This window comes from Salvelinus namaycush, chromosome 42 (assembly GCF_016432855.1).
Source record: "Salvelinus namaycush isolate Seneca chromosome 42, SaNama_1.0, whole genome shotgun sequence".
Lineage (NCBI taxonomy): Eukaryota > Metazoa > Chordata > Actinopteri > Salmoniformes > Salmonidae > Salvelinus > Salvelinus namaycush.
The window spans coordinates 15,559,774-15,581,382 of record NC_052348.1 but is presented as its reverse complement, the minus strand read 5'-3'; the positions used below and the strand labels follow the sequence as shown (position 1 = coordinate 15,581,382).

The window sequence follows — 21,609 nt, the reverse complement described above, 5'->3', positions numbered from 1 at the left end:
AGATCAGGAAAGTGCTGCAGTGAAGGGGACACAAGCAGACAGTATACACAGCTTCTCCAGCCCACTGACATAGAAACATTACACTCAAAGCAACTCATCCTGTGTCTCCTTAGAGAAGCAATGGGTTCCCATTGGTTCTGCGTGATTTAGTCGCGTTTCATCTAATTAGGTTCTGGCGGCCAGACTTCCTGCTTTGCCGGGCAGAGCCGCTATTGTGCCAGTCACTGTTAGCTAAAGCTATGCTCCATGTCACGTGTCTCCTCTCCCCTGCATCTTATTCAGAAACACTTCATGAGTTGGGTTTGGACACCATCACCATCGCCGTATGCCTATCTCTATTAAACATCTGTCAATGTGTGCTCCCAATGTGCGCTCCCAATGTGCGCTCCCAATGTGCGCTCCCAATGTGCGCTTCACTGATATTTCAATCAACGGGATGTTTCTATCCAGGGGAACATTTGATGATCTGCTTTTTGTGTGTGTGTGTGTGTGTGTGTGTGTGTGTGTGTGTGTGTGTGTGTGTGTGTGTGTGTGTGTGTGTGTGTGTGTGTGTGTGTGTGTGTGTGTGTGTGTGTGTGTGCAGCAGGGGAAGCGATGAAGGCTGCAATGTGCAGTCATGGGTAGTCACAGCACTGGGGTGGCAGACAATCCATACACACACCATAGCTGTATCCCATCTTGTGATACCTCTCAATACGGTACATGATGTAGTTAAGGAGGAATGCATTAAGATACAGAGTTACTTCACCTATTTATAGTCCTGTGGAGAAATGCAAGTGGCATCTCTCTCGCTCTCTTTCTGTCTCTCACTTTCTCTTTCTTTTTTTCACTCTCTGCCGAAAACAACTTTTCTATCTTAAAAGCCCTAACCTCCAATAGATTTGCAAAATCTATGACAAGGGTCGGCCAATGTTGTTCTGACCATGATTGAATTGGTGATGTTCTGGGAATCGTGTTGTAGGATTGTCCTTGTAGTAATGAAATATGAGATTGGTACATGATGTCTGTCTGGCTTGACGCACACACGCAGGCACACACGCAGGCACACACACACACACACACACACACACACACACACACACAAATGCCCTGTTATGGAGGGCTTAATGTTCTGATGCCCGCCCTGTCTGTACCTTGCTCTCAGCCTCCGTGATGTGACACACTGCCGCATATTATCACATATCATTGACCTCCATCTTAGGACTCACAGCGTCACTGGGCTGGCATCACTGTCAGCATTACTGTCCTCTATCCAGAGATGATGATGACACAACCGCACTGCGAAAGAGTCAGAGGCTCTCTCTCTTTCTTTCTCTCTTCCTCCCTCCCTGTCTCTCCTGGGTTTGGCCTTTGATCGTTGTGGATGTGTCTGGTATTCCAGGGAGTAGCAGCGGGAGAGGAAAAGGGAGTGGGGGAAGGAGTGAGGAAGGGAGGGAGATGGGGGAGAGATTTGGGAGCAGGAGACACATAGCCAACGAGCCGAACCAGGCTCCATGTCTCCATGGCAACAACCGGCAACTGTTTCACGGAAGATTTAAAGATTTCTGAGTGACGTTAAGCAGAAACTGATGACAGGAGAAGGTCTTTGCTCTCTTCGTGTGTGTTCTCTGCATAGCAGGAGGAATTTAGTGTTGTTTTCACCATCTCATCATGAGTAGGATAAAGGCTGATTTTTAGAGCCCTTGTGCCTACAATGAATTAGTTCCTTACGTAATACAAGTCATATCACCGTCTCTCTCTAGTAATCTTTCTATCTTGTTAGTCATTTTCCATCTTGTATGATACAATCTCAAAGGAGCACTGCAAATTCCCACTCTCCCTAAACAAGCTTGCTCACAGCAATTGATCCTTCAGTCACAAAATTGACTTCTCCTTAATTCCCTCTCATCTCTCATCCTGCCCTCTGTGAGCTGCTCGTCTGGCCTGGATGTGTCAGATTGTAGGCCTCCTGGGCACCAGGTTACGTCACAGGCTGTGGTTGTGGTGACTGAGTTTATATCACAAAGCCTTGAATAAGACAGCTCCTCTAACCAGATGGCCTTTTTGTGTGTGTGTGTGTGTGTGTGTGTGTGTGTGTGTGTGTGTGTGTGTGTGTGTGTGTGTGTGTGTGTGTGTGTGTGTGTGTGTGTGTGTGTGTGTGTGTGTGTGTGTGTGTGTGTGTGTGTGTGTGTGTGTGTGAGATTGTAAACTGACAAGGTTAATCTGATATGTCTCTCTTTGTGATGTCATCATCTTAATTATAATATGAACAGGGGTCACAACCTTAGTGTTGGTGTACACTGATGACAGAGCAGACATGAGACAGTAACAACATGCAAGACACTGGCTCATATAGACGCAACACAAAACAACAGGAGGGGAATAACCAGGAGGGTAATAACTGTAGCTAGGAGAACGATTTCTGTTCAAATAGTTCAATGTCTGGAGTTTATTCACTGCATGTTTTGAGAGTCTGGCTGATTACAAATATAGCTGAAATTGAAATTAATAAGCTTTTTTCCAGCACTTGAATAAAAAGACTTGATTAATAATTAAATTAGTTGTGAATTGAATTGTACACCCTGGGGATTTTTCCATTTCAGTGTCCAACGTGGAAGCTATATTGACTGAAATAAAAATGAATTTGCCGTATATTCTGGTTTTGGTATCTTTGACATTTGATTCTACCTTTTACATTCACCTATCGTTTTATTTGAGGTGCAAAAAGCTTTTAAATGTTATTAACCTTGACATGTCTTTGTGTCTTCTTGCAGAGAGTGAGCGAGAAGGTTGGGGGAGCAGAGGGGACTAAACATGATGATGACTTCACTGAAATGGAAAAGGCAAGAATTCTCTCTTTCTCTCTAAGAATCCTGTCTTTATTTCTCTAAGAATCCTGTCTTTCTATTTCTCTAAGAATCCTCTCTTTCTATTTCTCTAAGAATCCTCTCTTTCCACTTCTCTAAGAATCCTCTCTTTCTATTTCTCTAAGAATCCTCTCTTTCCACTTCTCTAAGAATCCTCTCTTTCCACCTCTAAGAATCCTCTCTTTCTATTTCTCTAAGAATCCTCTCTTTCCACTTCTCTAAGAATCCTCTCTTTCTATTTCTCTAAGAATCCTCTCTTTCTATTTCTCTAAGAATCCTCTCTTTCCACTTCTCTAAGAATCCTCTCTTTCCACTTCTCTAAGAATCCTCTCTTTCCACTTCTCTAAGAATCCTCTCTTTCTATTTCTCTAAGAATCCTCTCTTTCTATTTCTCTAAGAATCCTCTTTCTATTTCTCTAAGAATCCCCTCGTTCTATTTCTCTAAGAATCCTCTTTCTATTTCTCTAAGAATCCTCTCTTTCTACTTCTCTAAGAATCCTCTCTTTCTACTTCTCTAAGAATCCTCTCTTTCTATTTCTCTAAGAATCCTCTCTTTCTATTTCTCTAAGAATCCTCTCTTTCTACTTCTCTAAGAATCCTCTCTTTCTACTTCTCTAAGAATCCTCTCTTTCTACTTCTCTAAGAATCCTCTTTCTATTTCTCTAAGAATCCCCTCGTTCTATTTCTCTAAGAATCCTCTCTTTCTATTTCTCTAAGAATCCTCTCTTTCTATTTCTCTAAGAATCCTCTCTTTCTATTTCTCTAAGAATCCTCTCTTTCTATTTATCTAAGAATCCTCTCTTTCTATTTCTCTAAGAATCCTCTCGTTCTTCTTCTTCAATATTACAATGTTGTGATGAATGAGCCCATTCTCCCAAGCCTTGTTCATTTGTGTTAGAAACGATATCCTCACCACTCCATTTTCTATTCACTCCAAGGGGTTATCCCATAGTCCTATTGTATTACATTGTGCTGTGCACTGCACATGGACTTTTTTTTCCATAAAAGAGAGAAGTTTTTCTCAATTTAAATGCCTTGGAAAAATTCTTATGAAATTGCTTCTAGAAAGTGGGAAAATAGTGTGCGTGCATTGTGATTGGGGAGAGACCAAGCCATCATTCTGTAGTGTAGTCTCTTATTCTAGACAGCTGGGGAGGCTGAGTGGTGTATAGCACAGCCATGTATTTAAATATAGGGCTCTGGTCTATAGTAGTGTGAGGTCTGTGTTGAAGAAGGCAGAGAACTGGCATATCTGACCAGCATCAAGTGGGAACACAAAAGCAGTCTTCACCAGCTGTCAGCTTTGCATGTTGTCTCTCCCTCCACCTCCACACTCCAGAGTAAAGCCCCTTCATGTTCTGTCCAGGCATGTTGTCTCTCCCTCCACCACCACACTACAGAGTAAAGCCCCTTCATGTTCTGTCCAGGCATGTTGTCTCCACCACCACACTCCAGAGTAAAGCCCCTTCATGTTCTGTCCAGGCATGTTGTCTCTCCCTCCACCACCACACTACAGAGTAAAGCCCCTTCATGTTCTGTCAAGGCATGTTGTCTCTCCCTCCACCACCACACTACAGAGTAAAGCCCCTTCATGATCTGTCCAGGCATGTTGTCTCTCCCTCCACCACCACACTCCAGAGTAAAGCCCCTTCATGTTCTGTCCAGGCATGTTGTCTCTCCCTCCACCACCACACTCCAGAGTAAAGCCCCTTCATGTTCTGTCCAGGCATGTTGTCTCTCCCTCCACCTCCACACTCCAGAGTAAAGCCCCTTCATGTTCTGTCCAGGCATGTTGTCTCTCCCTCCACCACCACACTCCAGAGTAAAGCCCCTTCATGTTCTGTCCAGGCATGTTGTCTCTCCCTCCACCACCACACTCCAGAGTAAAGCCCCTTCATGTTCTGTCCAGGCATGTTGTCTCTCCCTCCACCTCCACACTACAGAGTAAAGCCCCTTCATGTTCTGTCCAGGCATGTTGTCTCTCCCTCCACCTCCACACTACAGAGTAAAGCCCCTTCATGTTCTGTCCAGACATGTTGTCTCTCCCTCCACCTCCACACTACAGAGTAAAGCCCCTTCATGTTCTGTCCAGGCATGTTGTCTCTCCCTCCACCTCCACACTACAGAGTAAAGCCCCTTCATGTTCTGTCCAGACATGTTGTCTCTCCCTCCACCTCCACACTACAGAGTAAAGCCCCTTCATGTTCTGTCCAGACATGTTGTCTCTCCCTCCACCACACTACAGAGTAAAGCCCCTTCATGTTCTGTCCAGGCATGTTGTCTCTCCCTCCACACTCCAGAGTAAAGCCCCTTCATGTTCTGTCCAGACATGTTGTCTCTCCCTCCACCTCCACACTACAGAGTAAAGCCCCTTCATGTTCTGTCCAGGCATGTTGTCTCTCCCTCCACCTCCACACTACAGAGTAAAGCCCCTTCATGTTCTGTCCAGACATGTTGTCTCTCCCTCCACCTCCACACTACAGAGTAAAGCCCCTTCATGTTCTGTCCAGACATGTTGTCTCTCCCTCCACCACACTACAGAGTAAAGCCCCTTCATGTTCTGTCCAGGCATGTTGTCTCTCCCTCCACACTCCAGAGTAAAGCCCCTTCATGTTCTGTCCAGACATGTTGTCTCTCCCTCCACCACACTACAGAGTAAAGCCCCTTCATGTTCTGTCCAGGCATGTTGTCTCTCCCTCCACACTCCAGAGTAAAGCCCCTTCATGTTCTGTCCAGGCATGTTGTCTCTCCCTCCACACTCCAGAGTAAAGCCCCTTCATGTTCTGTCCAGACATGTTGTCTCTCCCTCCACCACCACACTACAGAGTAAAGCCCCTTCATGTTCTGTCCAGGCATGTTGTGTCTCCCTCCACACTACAGAGTAAAGCCCCTTCATGTTCTGTCCAGGCATGTTGTCTCTCCCTCCACACTCCAGAGTAAAGCCCCTTCATGTTCTGTCCAGGCATGTTGTCTCTCCCTCCACACTCCAGAGTAAAGCCCCTTCATGTTCTGTCCAGGCATGTTGTCTCTCCCTCCACCACCACACTCCAGAGTAAAGCCCCTTCATGTTCTGTCCAGGCATGTTGTCTCTCCCTCCACCACCACACTCCAGAGTAAAGCCCCTTCATGTTCTGTCCAGGCATGTTGTCTCTCCCTCCACCACCACACTACAGAGTAAAGCCCCTTCATGTTCTGTCCAGGCATGTTGTCTCTCCCTCCACCTCCACACTCCAGAGTAAAGCCCCTTCATGTTCTGTCCAGGCATGTTGTGTCTCCCTCCACACTCCAGAGTAAAGCACCTTCATGTTCTGTCCAGGCATGTTGTCTCTCCCTCCACCTCCACACTACAGAGTAAAGCCCCTTCATGTTCTGTCCAGGCATGTTGTCTCTCCCTCCACACTCCAGAGTAAAGCCCCTTCATGTTCTGTCCAGGCATGTTGTCTCTCCCTCCACCTCCACACTACAGAGTAAAGCCCCTTCATGTTCTGTCCAGGCATGTTGTGTCTCCCTCCACACTACAGAGTAAAGCCCCTTCATGTTCTGTCCAGGCATGTTGTCTCTCCCTCCACCACCACACTACAGAGTAAAGCCCCTTCATGTTCTGTCCAGGCATGTTGTCTCTCCCTCCACACTCCAGAGTAAAGCTCCTTCATGTTCTGTCCAGGCATGTTGTCTCTCCCTCCACCTCCACACTACAGAGTAAAGCCCCTTCATGTTCTGTCCAGGCATGTTGTCTCTCCCTCCACCACCACACTACAGAGTAAAGCTCCTTCATGTTCTGTCCAGACATGTTGTCTCTCCCTCCACCACCACACTACAGAGTAAAGCCCCTTCATGTTCTGTCCAGGCATGTTGTCTCTCCCTCCACCACCACACTACAGAGTAAAGCCCCTTCATGTTCTGTCCAGACATGTTGTCTCTCCCTCCACCACCACACTACAGAGTAAAGCCCCTTCATGTTCTGTCCAGGCATGTTGTCTCTCCCTCCACCACCACACTCCAGAGTAAAGCCCCTTCATGTTCTGTCCAGGCATGTTGTCTCTCCCTCCACCACCACACTCCAGAGTAAAGCCCCTTCATGTTCTGTCCAGGCATGTTGTCTCTCCCTCCACCACCACACTACAGAGTAAAGCCCCTTCATGTTCTGTCCAGACATGTTGTCTCTCCCTCCACCACCACACTACAGAGTAAAGCCCCTTCATGTTCTGTCCAGGCATGTTGTCTCTCCCTCCACCACCACACTACAGAGTAAAGCCCCTTCATGTTCTGTCCAGGCATGTTGTCTCTCCCTCCACCACCACACTCCAGAGTAAAGCCCCTTCATGTTCTGTCCAGGCATGTTGTCTCTCCCTCCACCACCACACTACAGAGTAAAGCCCCTTCATGTTCTGTCCAGGCATGTTGTCTCTCCCTCCACCACCACACTACAGAGTAAAGCCCCTTCATGTTCTGTCCAGGCATGTTGTCTCTCCCTCCACCACCACACTACAGAGTAAAGCTCCTTCATGTTCTGTCCAGGCATGTTGTCTCTCCCTCCACCACCACACTCCAGAGTAAAGCTCCTTCATGTTCTGTCCAGACATGTTGTGTTTCCCTCCACCACCACACTCCAGAGTAAAGCCCCTTCATGTTCTGTCCAGACATGTTGTCTCTCCCTCCACCACCACACTACAGAGTAAAGCCCCTTCATGTTCTGTCCAGACATGTTGTCTCTCCCTCCACCACCACACTCCAGAGTAAAGCCCCTTCATGTTCTGTCCAGGCATGTTGTCTCTCCCTCCACCACCACACTACAGAGTAAAGCCCCTTCATGTTCTGTCCAGGCATGTTGTCTCTCCCTCCACCTCCACACTACAGAGTAAAGCCCCTTCATGTTCTGTCCAGGCATGTTGTGTCTCCCTCCACACTACAGAGTAAAGCCCCTTCATGTTCTGTCCAGGCATGTTGTCTCTCCCTCCACCACCACACTACAGAGTAAAGCCCCTTCATGTTCTGTCCAGGCATGTTGTCTCTCCCTCCACACTCCAGAGTAAAGCTCCTTCATGTTCTGTCCAGGCATGTTGTCTCTCCCTCCACCTCCACACTACAGAGTAAAGCTCCTTCATGTTCTGTCCAGACATGTTGTCTCTCCCTCCACCACCACACTACAGAGTAAAGCCCCTTCATGTTCTGTCCAGGCATGTTGTCTCTCCCTCTACCACCACACTACAGAGTAAAGCCCCTTCATGTTCTGTCCAGACATGTTGTCTCTCCCTCCACCACCACACTACAGAGTAAAGCCCCTTCATGTTCTGTCCAGGCATGTTGTCTCTCCCTCCACCACCACACTCCAGAGTAAAGCCCCTTCATGTTCTGTCCAGGCATGTTGTCTCTCCCTCCACCACCACACTCCAGAGTAAAGCCCCTTCATGTTCTGTCCAGGCATGTTGTCTCTCCCTCCACCACCACACTACAGAGTAAAGCCCCTTCATGTTCTGTCCAGACATGTTGTCTCTCCCTCCACCACCACACTACAGAGTAAAGCCCCTTCATGTTCTGTCCAGGCATGTTGTCTCTCCCTCCACCACCACACTACAGAGTAAAGCTCCTTCATGTTCTGTCCAGACATGTTGTGTTTCCCTCCACCACCACACTCCAGAGTAAAGCCCCTTCATGTTCTGTCCAGACATGTTGTCTCTCCCTCCACCACCACACTACAGAGTAAAGCCCCTTCATGTTCTGTCCAGACATGTTGTCTCTCCCTCCACCACCACACTACAGAGTAAAGCCCCTTCATGTTCTGTCCAGACATGTTGTCTCTCCCTCCACCACCACACTCCAGAGTAAAGCCCCTTCATGTTCTGTCCAGGCATGTTGTCTCTCCCTCCACCACCACACTCCAGAGTAAAGCCCCTTCATGTTCTGTCCAGGCATGTTGTCTCTCCCTCCACCACCACACTACAGAGTAAAGCCCCTTCATGTTCTGTCCAGGCATGTTGTCTCTCCCTCCACCACCACACTACAGAGTAAAGCCCCTTCATGTTCTGTCCAGGCATGTTGTCTCTCCCTCCACCACCACACTACAGAGTAAAGCCCCTTCATGTTCTGTCCAGGCATGTTGTCTCTCCCTCCACCACCACACTACAGAGTAAAGCCCCTTCATGTTCTGTCCAGGCATGTTGTCTCTCCCTCCACCACCACACTACATAGTAAAGCCCCTTCATGTTCTGTCCAGGCATGTTGTCTCCACCTCCACACTACAGAGTAAAGCCCCTTCATGTTCTGTCCAGGCACGTTGTCTCTCCCTCCACCTCCACACTCCAGAGTAAAGCCCCTTCATGTTCTGTCAAGGCATGTTGTCTCTCCCTCCACCACCACACTACAGAGTAAAGCCCCTTCATGTTCTGTCCAGGCATGTTGTCTCTCCCTCCACCACCACACTACAGAGTAAAGCCCCTTCATGTTCTGTCAAGGCATGTTGTCTCTCCCTCCACCACCACACTACAGAGTAAAGCCCCTTCATGTTCTGTCCAGGCATGTTGTCTCTCCCTCCACCACCACACTGCAGAGTAAAGCCCCTTCATGTTCTGTCAAGGCATGTTGTCTCTCCCTCCACCACCACACTACAGAGTAAAGCCCCTTCATGTTCTGTCAAGGCATGTTGTCTCTCCCTCCACCACCACACTACAGAGTAAAGCCCCTTCATGTTCTGTCCAGGCATGTTGTCTCTCCCTCCACCACCACACTACAGAGTAAAGCCCCTTCATGTTCTGTCCAGGCATGTTGTCTCTCCCTCCACCACCACACTACAGAGTAACGCCCCTTCATGTTCTGTCCAGGCATGTTGTCTCTCCCTCCACCACCACACTACAGAGTAAAGCCCCTTCATGTTCTGTCCAGGCATGTTGTCTCTCCCTCCACCACCACACTCCAGAGTAAAGCCCCTTCATGTTCTGTCCAGGCATGTTGTCTCTCCCTCCACCACCACACTACAGAGTAAAGCCCCTTCATGTTCTGTCCAGGCATGTTGTCTCTCCCTCCACCACCACACTACAGAGTAAAGCCCCTTCATGTTCTGTCCAGGCATGTTGTCTCTCCCTTCACACTACAGAGTAAAGCCCCTTCATGTTCTGTCCAGGCATGCTGTCTCTCCCTTCACACTACAGAGTAAAGCCCCTTCATGTTCTGTCCAGTTATGCTGTACAACATGACAGCCTCAAAGGAACCAAAGCCTTCCTCCTCCTTCGGTGTTTTCTCTCATTCTCTCCATCTTTTCTCCTTCTTCTCTCTTCCTCCCCTACACCCCAGCTCTCTCTTTCCTGTCTTTCTGTCTTAATCTCCCACTTCTCTCTCTTCTGTCTTTCTGCCTTAATCTCTCGCTCCCTCTCCTCTCTTTCTTTTCTGTCTTAATCTCTTTCTTCCCTCTTGCCCCCCCTCTCTTTTCTGTCTTTGTCATCATCTCTCTCTCCTTTTTTAAATTAAAAAAAAATATATATATATATCTCTCTGTGTGGGTTGTAGAAGGTGGACACCACCAGTAGGGCGGTGATGGACATTATGACCAAGACCACAGAGTATCTGCAGCCCAACCCAGGTGAGAGACACATACCTGGTCTCCGATGGCACCCTATCCCCTATATAGTGCACTACATTTGTTTTGGTCAACCCTTTTTATAGATTTTAATTTAATCAATTATACACATGACAATACACCATAATCAAGTGCATGTTTAAAAAGTTAACTTGTATAACAAGTTTAATTGATTGAGTGATTCATGAATGAATGAATTGTTTGCGTGTACAGCCTCCAGAGCCAAGATGACCATGATCAACTCCATGTCTAAGATGCGTGGCCAGGAGAAGGGTCTGGGCTACATCCAGACCGAGACCGTCCTGGGAGAGTCCATGCAGAAGTTTGGCAGGGAGCTCGGGGAAGAGTCCAACTTTGGTAAGTCACTATGGCCGTGTCAGAATACCCGTACTTGCCTTCTAAATAGTAGGCTTTTGGGTATACGAAAATATATCGTTTTATAGGATGTGACATTTCTAAAATGTTGTATGGTTTAAATGCCAGGATGTTATACTCATTTAGTCTTTTCATCAAGTAGAATTCACTGCACACTATTGAAGAGAATCATCTTGTTGCACCTGTTTGAACATGTTTGACAACAGCTCATTATCAGAATAGGGGACTCGCTCTACAAAAATTTACTATTGACGGGGAACAAACGCGATTGCGCATTTCATGATGCCTTCTCAGTATGGATGAGTAGTATGTTGAAATGATACTTGTTGCTTACTGCATACCTTTCTACTAAACAGAATGTAGTACTATTAGTACCCAGTATGTAGTTTTAGTTAGTAGTAGGCAAGACATATTTCGATCACCGCCATTGTCTATTTATAATGGTGCTGATTGCTAGCCTGCCCCCACATTTGTTTGTGCGGTCTTGCCGACTCATAAGACCAAACAAACAATGGAGCGGGCTAGCTTAGCGCTCATAAACAACATCGGTGTGCAAACTCCTCAACTTTTCTGGAGGAGATGGAGGAGTACATGTTATATTCTGCCCCTGTGTGTTCCAGGCCTGGCTCTGATCGATGCTGGGGAGTCCATGCGTGAGCTGGGGGAGGTGAAGGATGCTCTAGACATGGAGGTCAAGCAGAACTTCCTGGACCCGCTGCAGACCCTCCACGACAAAGACCTCAAGGAGATTGCGGTGAGACTGGATTTATTCATTTTATTTTACATTTTATGCAACATTGAGACCCAGACAGGGGTGAAAGTAAGGCCGTCCGGTAATACAACATGCCCCAAAACTATAGGCTACTACACCACTATTTAACATTGCTGCAAGTCAGCCGTGAATTGACTGGAAACTGGGTGGTTTAAGCTCCATATTGCTTTGTGGTTTGAGGAGAACACTTACATTTTGTCAAGGCGGAGATGAGTGGCCGAGACCGAGGTGTGCATGGACAACAGTGGATTAATCAAGTGTAGGCCAAATGACAATGGCAGAATGTCATTACAATACACATAAGTGTTTTTGTAACAGATGTTTCTTTCAATTAATCAAATTGCGGGTGCACAGAGCACTGTTGGGGTTTGGATGCTGAAATAATTTTCTGAGTGAACGAATGTGCGCCGGTAGGCTACAGGAGCGCCTTGGTTAAGTGATTGTTTGACAATCAGATGAAAACATCATGACTGGTTGTGTTTATGCCACAATTAGAAGGCATATGCGGCGTGTCCATAAGGCTAGGGCAAGCTCTCCCTAAAGTACATTTGAAGTAGCTTCTTTTTAAAAAAAGCTGTAGATTTGTAACGTCCTGACCAGAGTTCTTATGTGTTGTGCTTGTTTTAGTGTTGGTCAGGACGTGAGCTGGGTGGGCATTCTATGTTGTGTGTCTAGTTTGTCTGTTTCTGTGTTCAGCCTAATATGGTTCTCAATCAGAGGCAGCTGTCAATCGTTGTCCCTGATTGAGAATCATATATAGGTGGCTTGTTTTGTGTTGGGATTTTGTGGGTGGTTGTTTTCTGTGTCAGTGTTTGTACCACACGGGACTGTTTCGTTTGTTTAGTCTGATCCTGTTCGTGCGTTCTTCGTTATATGTAAGTTCACATGTTCAGGTCTGTTGACGTCGTTTGTTGTTTTACATAGTTTTTTCAAGTGTGTTTCGTGTTCGTCTTATTTAAATAAAATCTCATTATGTACTCCACAAAAGCTGCGTTTTGGTCCGATCCCTGCTCCTCCTCAGACGAGGAGGAGAACAATCGTTACAAGATTGTTTGAAATCGCATAGCCCACAGTCGAAGGGCCCGCAATTTGGGCAAATACCAAATAGAGGATTGTTGAGTTGCGACTATCAGTGAGAAGAAGAGAGACCCAGCCAGGCATATTGCAATATTTAAAAATGCAATTGCAGAAAAACTGTTTGGAAAGCAAATGGCTATTGCTGTAAAGAGATGACAATGAAAATACTCAGCTGTCTTTTAGTTCGCTCAATTAAGTTATGGATTTTGATAACAGTAGCGGAGAACATCAGCCATATCCCCGGTGAGTCTGTATATTCACTGTCTTTGTCATTGGGTCAGTACCACTTTTGTTTGTTTTTGGACAAACATTTCTTCCTTCAGGTTGTATTTGTGTGTCTCCTTCCCATAGGACGATTAGATGGATCAGTCAACATGGTTTTTATTGATCTGTTTGTCAGTGTCAGCAGAGTAGGCTACTCTGTCATTTTTGTAGTATAAGTGTCTCGTACCCGGTAAGAAATTAAATCTACTTTCACCCCTGGAGCCAGGCCTCTTTGTTGAGTGAGTACTGCATAAAAAAAAGCCCTACGTACAAAATACAAGGATAACAAGAACAGTGCACTCGCATGACATCACAAGACAGACATAATAACAAAACTGCAAAACAGACATAACACAATAACAACATGGCAAGCTAGACACAACACCGTAATAACAACATGGCAAGCTAGACACAACACCGTAATAACAACACGGCAAGCTAGACACACCACCGTAATAACAACAAGGCAAGCTAGACACAACACCCTAATAACAACACGGCAAGCTAGACACAACACCCTAATAACAACACGGCAAGCTAGACACACCACCGTAATAACAACACGGCAAGCTAGACACACCACCGTAATAACAACACGGCAAGCTAGACACAACACCGTAATAACAACACGGCAAGCTAGACACACCACCGTAATAACAACACGGCAAGCTAGACACAACACCCTAATAACAACACGGCAAGCTAGACACAACACCGTAATAACAACACGGCAAGCTAGACACAACACCGTAATAACAACATGGCAAGCTAGACACAACACCGTAATAACAACACGGCAAGCTAGACACACCACCGTAATAACAACACGGCAAGCTAGACACAACACCCTAATAACAACACGGCAAGCTAGACACAACACCCTAATAACAACACGGCAAGCTAGACACACCACCGTAATAACAACACGGCAAGCTAGACACACCACCGTAATAACAACACGGCAAGCTAGACACAACACCGTAATAACAACAAGGCAAGCTAGACACACCACCCTAATAACAGCACGGCAAGCTAGACACAACACCCTAATAACAACACGGCAAGCTAGACACACCACCCTAATAACAACACGGCAAGCTAGACACACCACCGTAATAACAACACGGCAAGCTAGACACAACACCCTAATAACAACACGGCAAGCTAGACACACCACCGTAATAACAACACGGCAAGCTAGACACAACACCCTAATAACAACACGGCAAGCTAGACACACCACCGTAATAACAACACGGCAAGCTAGACACAACACCCTAATAACAACACGGCAAGCTAGACACAACACCCTAATAACAACACGGCAAGCTAGACACACCACCGTAATAACAACACGGCAAGCTAGACACACCACCGTAATAACAACACGGCAAGCTAGACACACCACCGTAATAACAACACGGCAAGCTAGACACACCACCGTAATAACAACACGGCAAGCTAGACACACCACCGTAATAACAACACGGCAAGCTAGACACACCACCGTAATAACAACACGGCAAGCTAGACACACCACCGTAATAACAACACGGCAAGCTAGACACACCACCGTAATAACAACACGGCAAGCTAGACACACCACCGTAATAACAACACGGCAAGCTAGACACACCACCGTAATAACAACACGGCAAGCTAGACACACCACCGTAATAACAACACGGCAAGCTAGACACACCACCGTAATAACAACACGGCAAGCTAGACACACCACCGTAATAACAACACGGCAAGCTAGACACACCACCGTAATAACAACACGGCAAGCTAGACACACCACCGTAATAACAACACGGCAAGCTAGACACACCACCGTAATAACAACACGGCAAGCTAGACACACCACCGTAATAACAACACGGCAAGCTAGACACACCACCGTAATAACAACACGGCAAGCTAGACACACCACCGTAATAACAACACGGCAAGCTAGACACAACACCCTAATAACAACACGGCAAGCTAGACACACCACCATAATAACAACACGGCAAGCTAGACATAACATGGTAAGCTAGACTGATGTACCGTCAATTTTCTATGTCATTAATGAGACACATTGGAAGTCATTGCATACATTACAACATACAACTCAAATCCTAGTCACGTCGAAAGCAGACCAGGAAAATTTTAATTTAAAAAAATTGAACGGTAATGCCAACGTTGCATCTTTATATGCACATAAATAAGTGGAGTAACAATCACTTCATCTAGACATTGACATCAGTGGGATGACTCCTAATGCTCAGTCAATGTTTACTGCCCTGGAGGGAGAGGCAGCATGTTTACTCTCTCGTTGGAGTTGCCCAATGCAATTACATCCGTCTCCCTGCCAGACCACAGAATCAATACTCAGCTGATAAAGTTTAGATTCTCGGAGAGCTTCATTTAGACTTTTTTGTCCTAAGGGCAGAGGGAAAATCAACTCTAGCATACTAAAAGTTTATAATTAACTCTGAATAATCATATGCCTGAAGGTGTCTGATACGGGTAAGCATTAGTGAAGGCACCACCTTCAGATTATGTGGCTGGGATCTCTAGTCATGTTGCTGGCATATGCCTGTCCAATCTGAGGTCAGGGGTTGTTTCAGGACTGGGCCATGAGTTGACTCACAGCCCTGAGCAAAACTGGGCCAAGCTGAGCTGGACCAGTACGGTTTGGGTTGGTACGATAGTGTGAAAAGGATGAAGTTGTCTAACCATTTGGAGTGATCCCTGTCTAACCTGTCACTCTTGTCACCCTTTCTTCCTTCCTTTTCCTTCCTCTCCTCGCAGCATCACCTGAAGAAACTGGAAGGCCGCCGTCTGGACTTCGACTACAAGAAGAAGCGTCAGGGCAAGGTGACGGACGACGAGATCAAACAGGCTCTGGAGAAGTTTGACGATACCAAGGAGATCGCTGAGCTCAGCATGTTCAACCTGTTGGAGAGTGATGTAAGGAATATGTTTCTACCGTTACTCCTACTTCCCACACAGGGTGTGTGTGTGTGTGTGTGTGTGTGTGTGTGTGTGTGTGTGTGTGTGTGTGTGTGTGTGTGTGTGTGTGTGTGTGTGTGTGTGTGTGTGTGTGTGTGTGTGTGTGTGTGTGTGATTACCCAGCATTGACACATGAGCACCATGTTTTTCCTCCTGTACTGTAGGTTCAGTGTGAAGTGGTGAACTAGTTAGTAAATGCAAGTATACTGTTTACCTGTGGGTCTAAGCACTAAATATCTATATTCCTAGTAGTAGTAAGTAGCAGTACTAAGTAGTAGTAGTAAGCAGTAGTAGTAGTAAGCAGCAGGTAGTAGTAGTAGGCAGGAGTAGTAAGCGGTAATAGTAGCAGCAGTGGTAGTAGCAGCAGTGGTAGTAGTAGTCGTCATGTCTTTACACTGCGTTTTCTGTCCATCACTGAGCACATGTACACGTTTGATGTTCAATAGTTGTATTTTTTCTCAGCAAACTGTGTCTGTCTATTCTCTAGTCTCTGTCCTCTTCTCTCCCTCCCTGTCTCTAGTCCAAGTCACTTCCCCCTCTGGCCAGCTGCAACCACGGCAACGGAGGGGGTCACGATTCAAAGCTCTTGTTCTACTTCTGTCAGTGGAAGAGCATCACAGGCTGATTTTGACTCACTGTGTATTGTCTGCATGTAACGTTGTGTTGTGTGGACTGGAGGTTCTCATCAAGGCAGTATCAGGGAACCTAGAGCCTCAGATATCAGATGAACAGGACTTCTATAGAGATAATTGTAATAACAGTTGAGCTCTACGTTCTATAATGGCTCCTCCACCCATCTATCGATCCATCCAGTCTTTCTTGACCACGTGTTGTCATATCAAAGTATCTGTACGTTAGCCAGTTGTCACGAACCGGCTCGTAGCCCGTAACAAGAAGGGAGACAACATGGAGCTCAAGGAATAGCAAAAATATGTTGATTAACTAAAGTAAACTAAACAAGTAACAATGGTGTGTGTAGTCAGTAGTGTAAGTGAGTGGTTGCGTGCATAAATGTGATAATGAGGGTTGTTGAAAGGTGCCAAAGCAAACAAACAAGACAGCCACAAAAATGCCACAACCAACAGTGTGTCTGCATGGAGAGAGTCTCCCCAATGAATGGGGGAAAGGTGTATTTATCCCCAGGACACACCGGAGCCCACCGACATCCTAATAAGGAAAACAAGAGCAAAGAGAAAGAATTCGGCAGATCGAGTGGGAGGGTCGTCACACAGTAAGGCGGATGTGTTCTGTGTTGACCTTGCAGTACCATACTGTAGTTTCTGTATGTTAGCCAGACCAGTGAGTCCGGATGTATACTGTAGGACTTGGGCCACGCCGCCCATATGTAACAGTCGTCCCGTTGGGCCTTTTGTGTTTGCGTCAGCAGATTGAACAGGTGAGCCAGCTAGCCGCACTGGTCCAAGCCCAGGTGGAGTACCATCGTCAGTGTGCTGAGATCCTCACCCAGCTGCAGTCCAAGATGGAGGACCGGTCAGTATTTATAATAATATATATATATCATTATATATCATTATAATCTGTGTGTCTGTCTCCATGACCGGTCAGTACCGGCTGGAGGTACGGAGGATTTTTGCGAAATTACTGAAATTTACCCAAAGTTCACAGGTTTTTTATTTTGAAAACCTGGTTGGAGAAAAACCTGGGAATGTTGGGAAAGTTTCCGGAATTCTCGCAACCCTAGTAGAGAGTACGGGGGCCATACCATGCTAATCGTCTTCGGATCAAGAATTGAAACCGCCTGATTATTCCTTTCCTGAATTCTCTGAGTTCGCCAGAAGTGAGATGGAATTGATCCCAATAACCCTTGACCCCAACCCTTAAGTATGCCGCAGAAATAGAATGAATAGATTCTATTAATTCTTTCAACGAGCGATGCGGCAGGGGGTGGGGGGGGTGGGGGATTGGGATCAACACCCTCTTCACTATTTGGGCTTGTTTCTGCAATGTATTATCCATAGGATAAGGGATTCCTCCAACAAGCCCAAGAAAGAGTTCATACCTAAGCCGCGTCAGTCCTTGGACCTCTCTAGTGAAAACCACAATGGAGCCATCCAAGGATCCAGGTCCCCAGGTGAGACTCTCCCCTCCTACCATGAAGCCAGACATCTCTCTCTCTCTCTACATCACTAGGTGTTATGAAATGTAATGTTATGTAGTATTTTAAACTGTATGTAACTGTCTTATATTGCTGGACCCCAGGATGAGTAGCTGCTGCACCCCAGGAAGAGTAGCTGCTGCCTTGGCAGGAACTAATGGGGATCCATAATAAATACAATCCATCCCTCTCTCTCTCCATCACTATCAATGTCTCTCTCTTCTCTCTCTTTTCCTTATGTCTATTTCTGTCTCTCTGTCTGTGTCTTCCCATCGTCTATCTATCTCCACATCTCTACATTCATCCACTTATCAGGCAAATGAAAATATATACCTGTCTACTCTTTCTTCTCTTTTCCTTTCTGTTATTCCATCCAGCAACAAGGTCTCCAGGTGAGATAAGTCATCTGTCTGTTTGTCTATCTATCTGGCTGGCTGGCTAATCATCTTATCTTCACATCTCTTCATTTCTCAATCTCGTCATCTCTCCATAGTTTCATTTCTCCAACACTCCATCTCTCCATCCATCCACTTCCCAAATGCTATAAATCACAAATGTATTTGTTCTACCTGTGTGGCTTGCTTTTTCCTCCTTTGCGTTTGAATTTCTCTCCTTTTTGCAGCAAGGTCTCCAGGTAAACCAAGAGTGAACCCTGGAGAGATACCATAATATCACTCTGTCTATTTCTATCACTGTATGTCTGTCTTTCTGTCTGTCCGTACGTCCGTCTCCGTCCATCTGTTTGGTGATTGTCCAAGCCATCTCTTCATTGCCATAATGCACCCATCCATCCATTTATCCAACTATGTCAATTGCAGTTAAACATAAATACCTCTTCTCTTTCTCCCACATTTGCTCTCTCTCTTTTTCTTCCTCTTTGCAGCAAGGTCTCCAGGTGAGCCTAGAGTGAATTCTGGAGAGATACGACAGAATATCTCTACTTTATCACTCTGTCTGTGTGTCCATATGAACGGTGTCTCTCGCTCTTTCCTGGACTGTCTTTCTGGCTCCAGTCTGTTTCCTGATTTCTCTCCTGTCTCTCTCTCTGTTTGTATTCCAAGTTTTTGTTGTCAGTATTCCGCTCTTTGTTTCTCTCTGTCTGCCTTTTTGTCTGCGCGTTTGTCTTTTCGATATGTTTATCAATCAATCGGCAACACAAACCAACATTTTTACGTCTTTCTCTTCTCTGACTGGCCTTGTCTCCCTTTGTCTCTGTCTTTTTGTCTGTTAGTGTTGCACGATATACCGAAACTTCAATACTTTATCCATACTAGAACATGAAAAACGGTTCGATACAAGCATTTCTGTTACTTTCGGTACTTTTGTCAAATGTCTCTCAAGGATCAAGCACATCTATCAGCGCAGCCGACCCCCTTATTCTAGCGCGCACCGTGCCTTCTCCACCTACTCACTGCTAACCTGCACTGGGAGTTTTCAGTTCATTGTTCGCCGGTAGGGCGTCCTGCCTGCTCCCTATGGTGAATGAGATGTGAACGAGAGGCTTGTAGAATCATGACTCTTACGAGTTTTCAGTTCACTGTTCGCCAGTAGGGGGTCTTGCGTGCTCAAATGAACTAAATGAGTCGAAAGATTCAACATTTTTGACTGAACGAGTCAAATCTGTTCCCCTTCCATTTGGGACTTGTTTTATTGTACTGATCAACAACATTTGCAAAGAAGTGGCTTCTTTAATAAAATGTGCTCTCTCTCTTTAACCAGTAATGATGTCATTCACGAGGCAAAAAAAAACGAAGTCAAATTGATTGTATAATTGATTCATTAATGGATACATGGCTGTCTCTGAAAAATGTTGACTTAAAAAAGTTAGATTGTAATGATATTGAACTCAAAAGTTGCCCAACGATTGAACAGAGCAGTAGCTAAGTTTATCTGTCTGGATCAAGTGCATTCTGTGGCTTTGGCTAATATGCCTTCTTTTTTTGCCATGGTATCATTTTGATATCGAGTATTGTGATGGTATTGAGTTTTCGTGATACAGTACTAAACCTGGTATCGATGTCAAAATTCTGGTATCGTGACAACACTACTGTCTGTTCAATATGTCTATCAATCGATCACCTAAATACACATTCATTTTTATGCATTTCTCTCTTCTTTGCCTTGTCTCCCTCTCCCTCTTTCTTCCTCCTCCGTCTGCCCTCCATCCCCCTTTCAGCAAGGTCTCCAGGTAAGAGCTTTACTCCAGAGGTAATCTTATCTTTCTTTTACTATAGGAATAACCCTAACTTCTATTTAAGTCGAATTTTCACTTAGTTGAATTAACTTCATTTTCGCTCATCCATTGATGTCAATTGGAGTCGAAGTGAAGATTTGACCTTGTGGAAGTTAGGATTCACCCCCATCTTTCTGTCTATACCATAGACCTCTCCAGCCATACACTATAACTCTGCTTTCTCTTCTCTCCATCTATCCCTTTCCATCGGTCCACCGCTCAATCTCTCTCTTTCTCTCTCTTTCTTTCACACTCCCCATCCCTCCCTCTTTCTCTCTCTCTCTCTTTCTTTCACTCTCCCCATCCCTCCCTCTTTCTTTCTCTCTCTCTCACCATCTCTCCATCCATCACTCTCTCTCCCTCTCGCTCTCTCTCTCTCTCGCATTCCAGCTCCCCTAGACCAGCCATCCTGCAGGGCGCTGTATGACTTCGACCCTGAGAACGAGGGCGAGCTGGGCTTCAAGGAGGGGGACATCATCACTCTCACCAACAAGATCGACGACAACTGGTACGAGGGTATGATCCACGGCAGCTCTGGATTTTTCCCCGTCAACTACGTGGATATCCTGGTGCCCCTGCCCTAAAGTCGTTGCCACGGCAACGGCGAATCAGCAACAGCAGTTTTCCCAGGCGACAAATCCTAATCCTTGCATCCCCAGCTCCCGCCACCCCCAAACATTCCCGGAAACCCACCCTTTCACTCCGCTAAAAAGGAGATCTAACTACAATGAAGATATGATGACGAAATCGTCTGTGGCGTGATCAACAACAGCATGGTGTCACACCAACGAGTGCTAACGAAACAGACTTGAAAAAAAAATATGGAAAAATAAGCAATGATGCCGTTTTGAATGCCATCGTGGACATTTACCATCAAACCAATAAAATGCTGTGGTTGTTTTTTCTTTGTTTCCAAAAAGAGTGTTTCTCGGTTTTGTCCTCAGAAGTTTTTTTTTCCTTCAGGAGCTTCTACAGTTCCTCAATCCTTGTCTTTCCTGGCTTCATCTAGGTTTACATTGGCTGTGTGTCTTTCAAAATGGCCGTTACTATCCTTCTCTGTACTTTGTGGAAACTTCTAGACTAGCATAATTTCCTCATCGTCACATATTGTAGGCTACTATTTCTGGGCGGTTATCTGGTCCGTTAGATCACGTTTAGGTCATGTTTCACACTTTGTTAGACTCTGTAGGTCAGGCATGTTTTAGTGTTTTATCTTATCAGATTTACTTCTTCTGAGTACGTTCAAGCTAAATATATGTTATTCCCGTTTGAAAAGGGTAGCCTTCTGTTTGCATGCATGGATTGTTTCCTAGAGAGACCGTGTCCATTTCATGCTAAACAACAGATTTATGT

At 45.8% G+C, this 21,609-nt stretch overlaps 1 protein-coding gene across 5 annotated transcripts; it reads left to right on the top strand.

Annotated features, from left to right (window-relative positions):
• The first annotated feature begins 2,798 nt into the window (after positions 1–2,798).
• Positions 2,799–21,145, top strand: LOC120035103 (endophilin-A1-like). Of its 5 annotated transcripts, none has more exons than XM_038981883.1 (9): positions 2,799–2,822; positions 10,347–10,419; positions 10,630–10,773; positions 11,412–11,545; positions 15,707–15,865; positions 17,295–17,398; positions 17,887–17,991; positions 18,137–18,168; positions 20,566–21,145. In XM_038981883.1, the coding sequence occupies exons 1-9, from the start codon at positions 2,814–2,816 to the stop codon at positions 20,838–20,840; spliced, it is 1,035 nt and encodes a 344-aa protein (XP_038837811.1). In that variant the 5' UTR covers positions 2,799–2,813; the 3' UTR covers positions 20,841–21,145. The 5 variants fall into 5 exon arrangements, with proteins under 5 accessions (XP_038837811.1, XP_038837814.1, XP_038837815.1 ...); XM_038981886.1 differs by lacking the exon at positions 18,137–18,168 and adding an exon at positions 20,200–20,217 and having other exon boundaries at positions 17,887–17,999; positions 20,647–21,145; XM_038981887.1 differs by lacking the exon at positions 18,137–18,168 and adding an exon at positions 19,572–19,577 and having other exon boundaries at positions 17,887–17,999; positions 20,647–21,145.
• Positions 21,146–21,609: the final 464 nt, after the last annotated feature.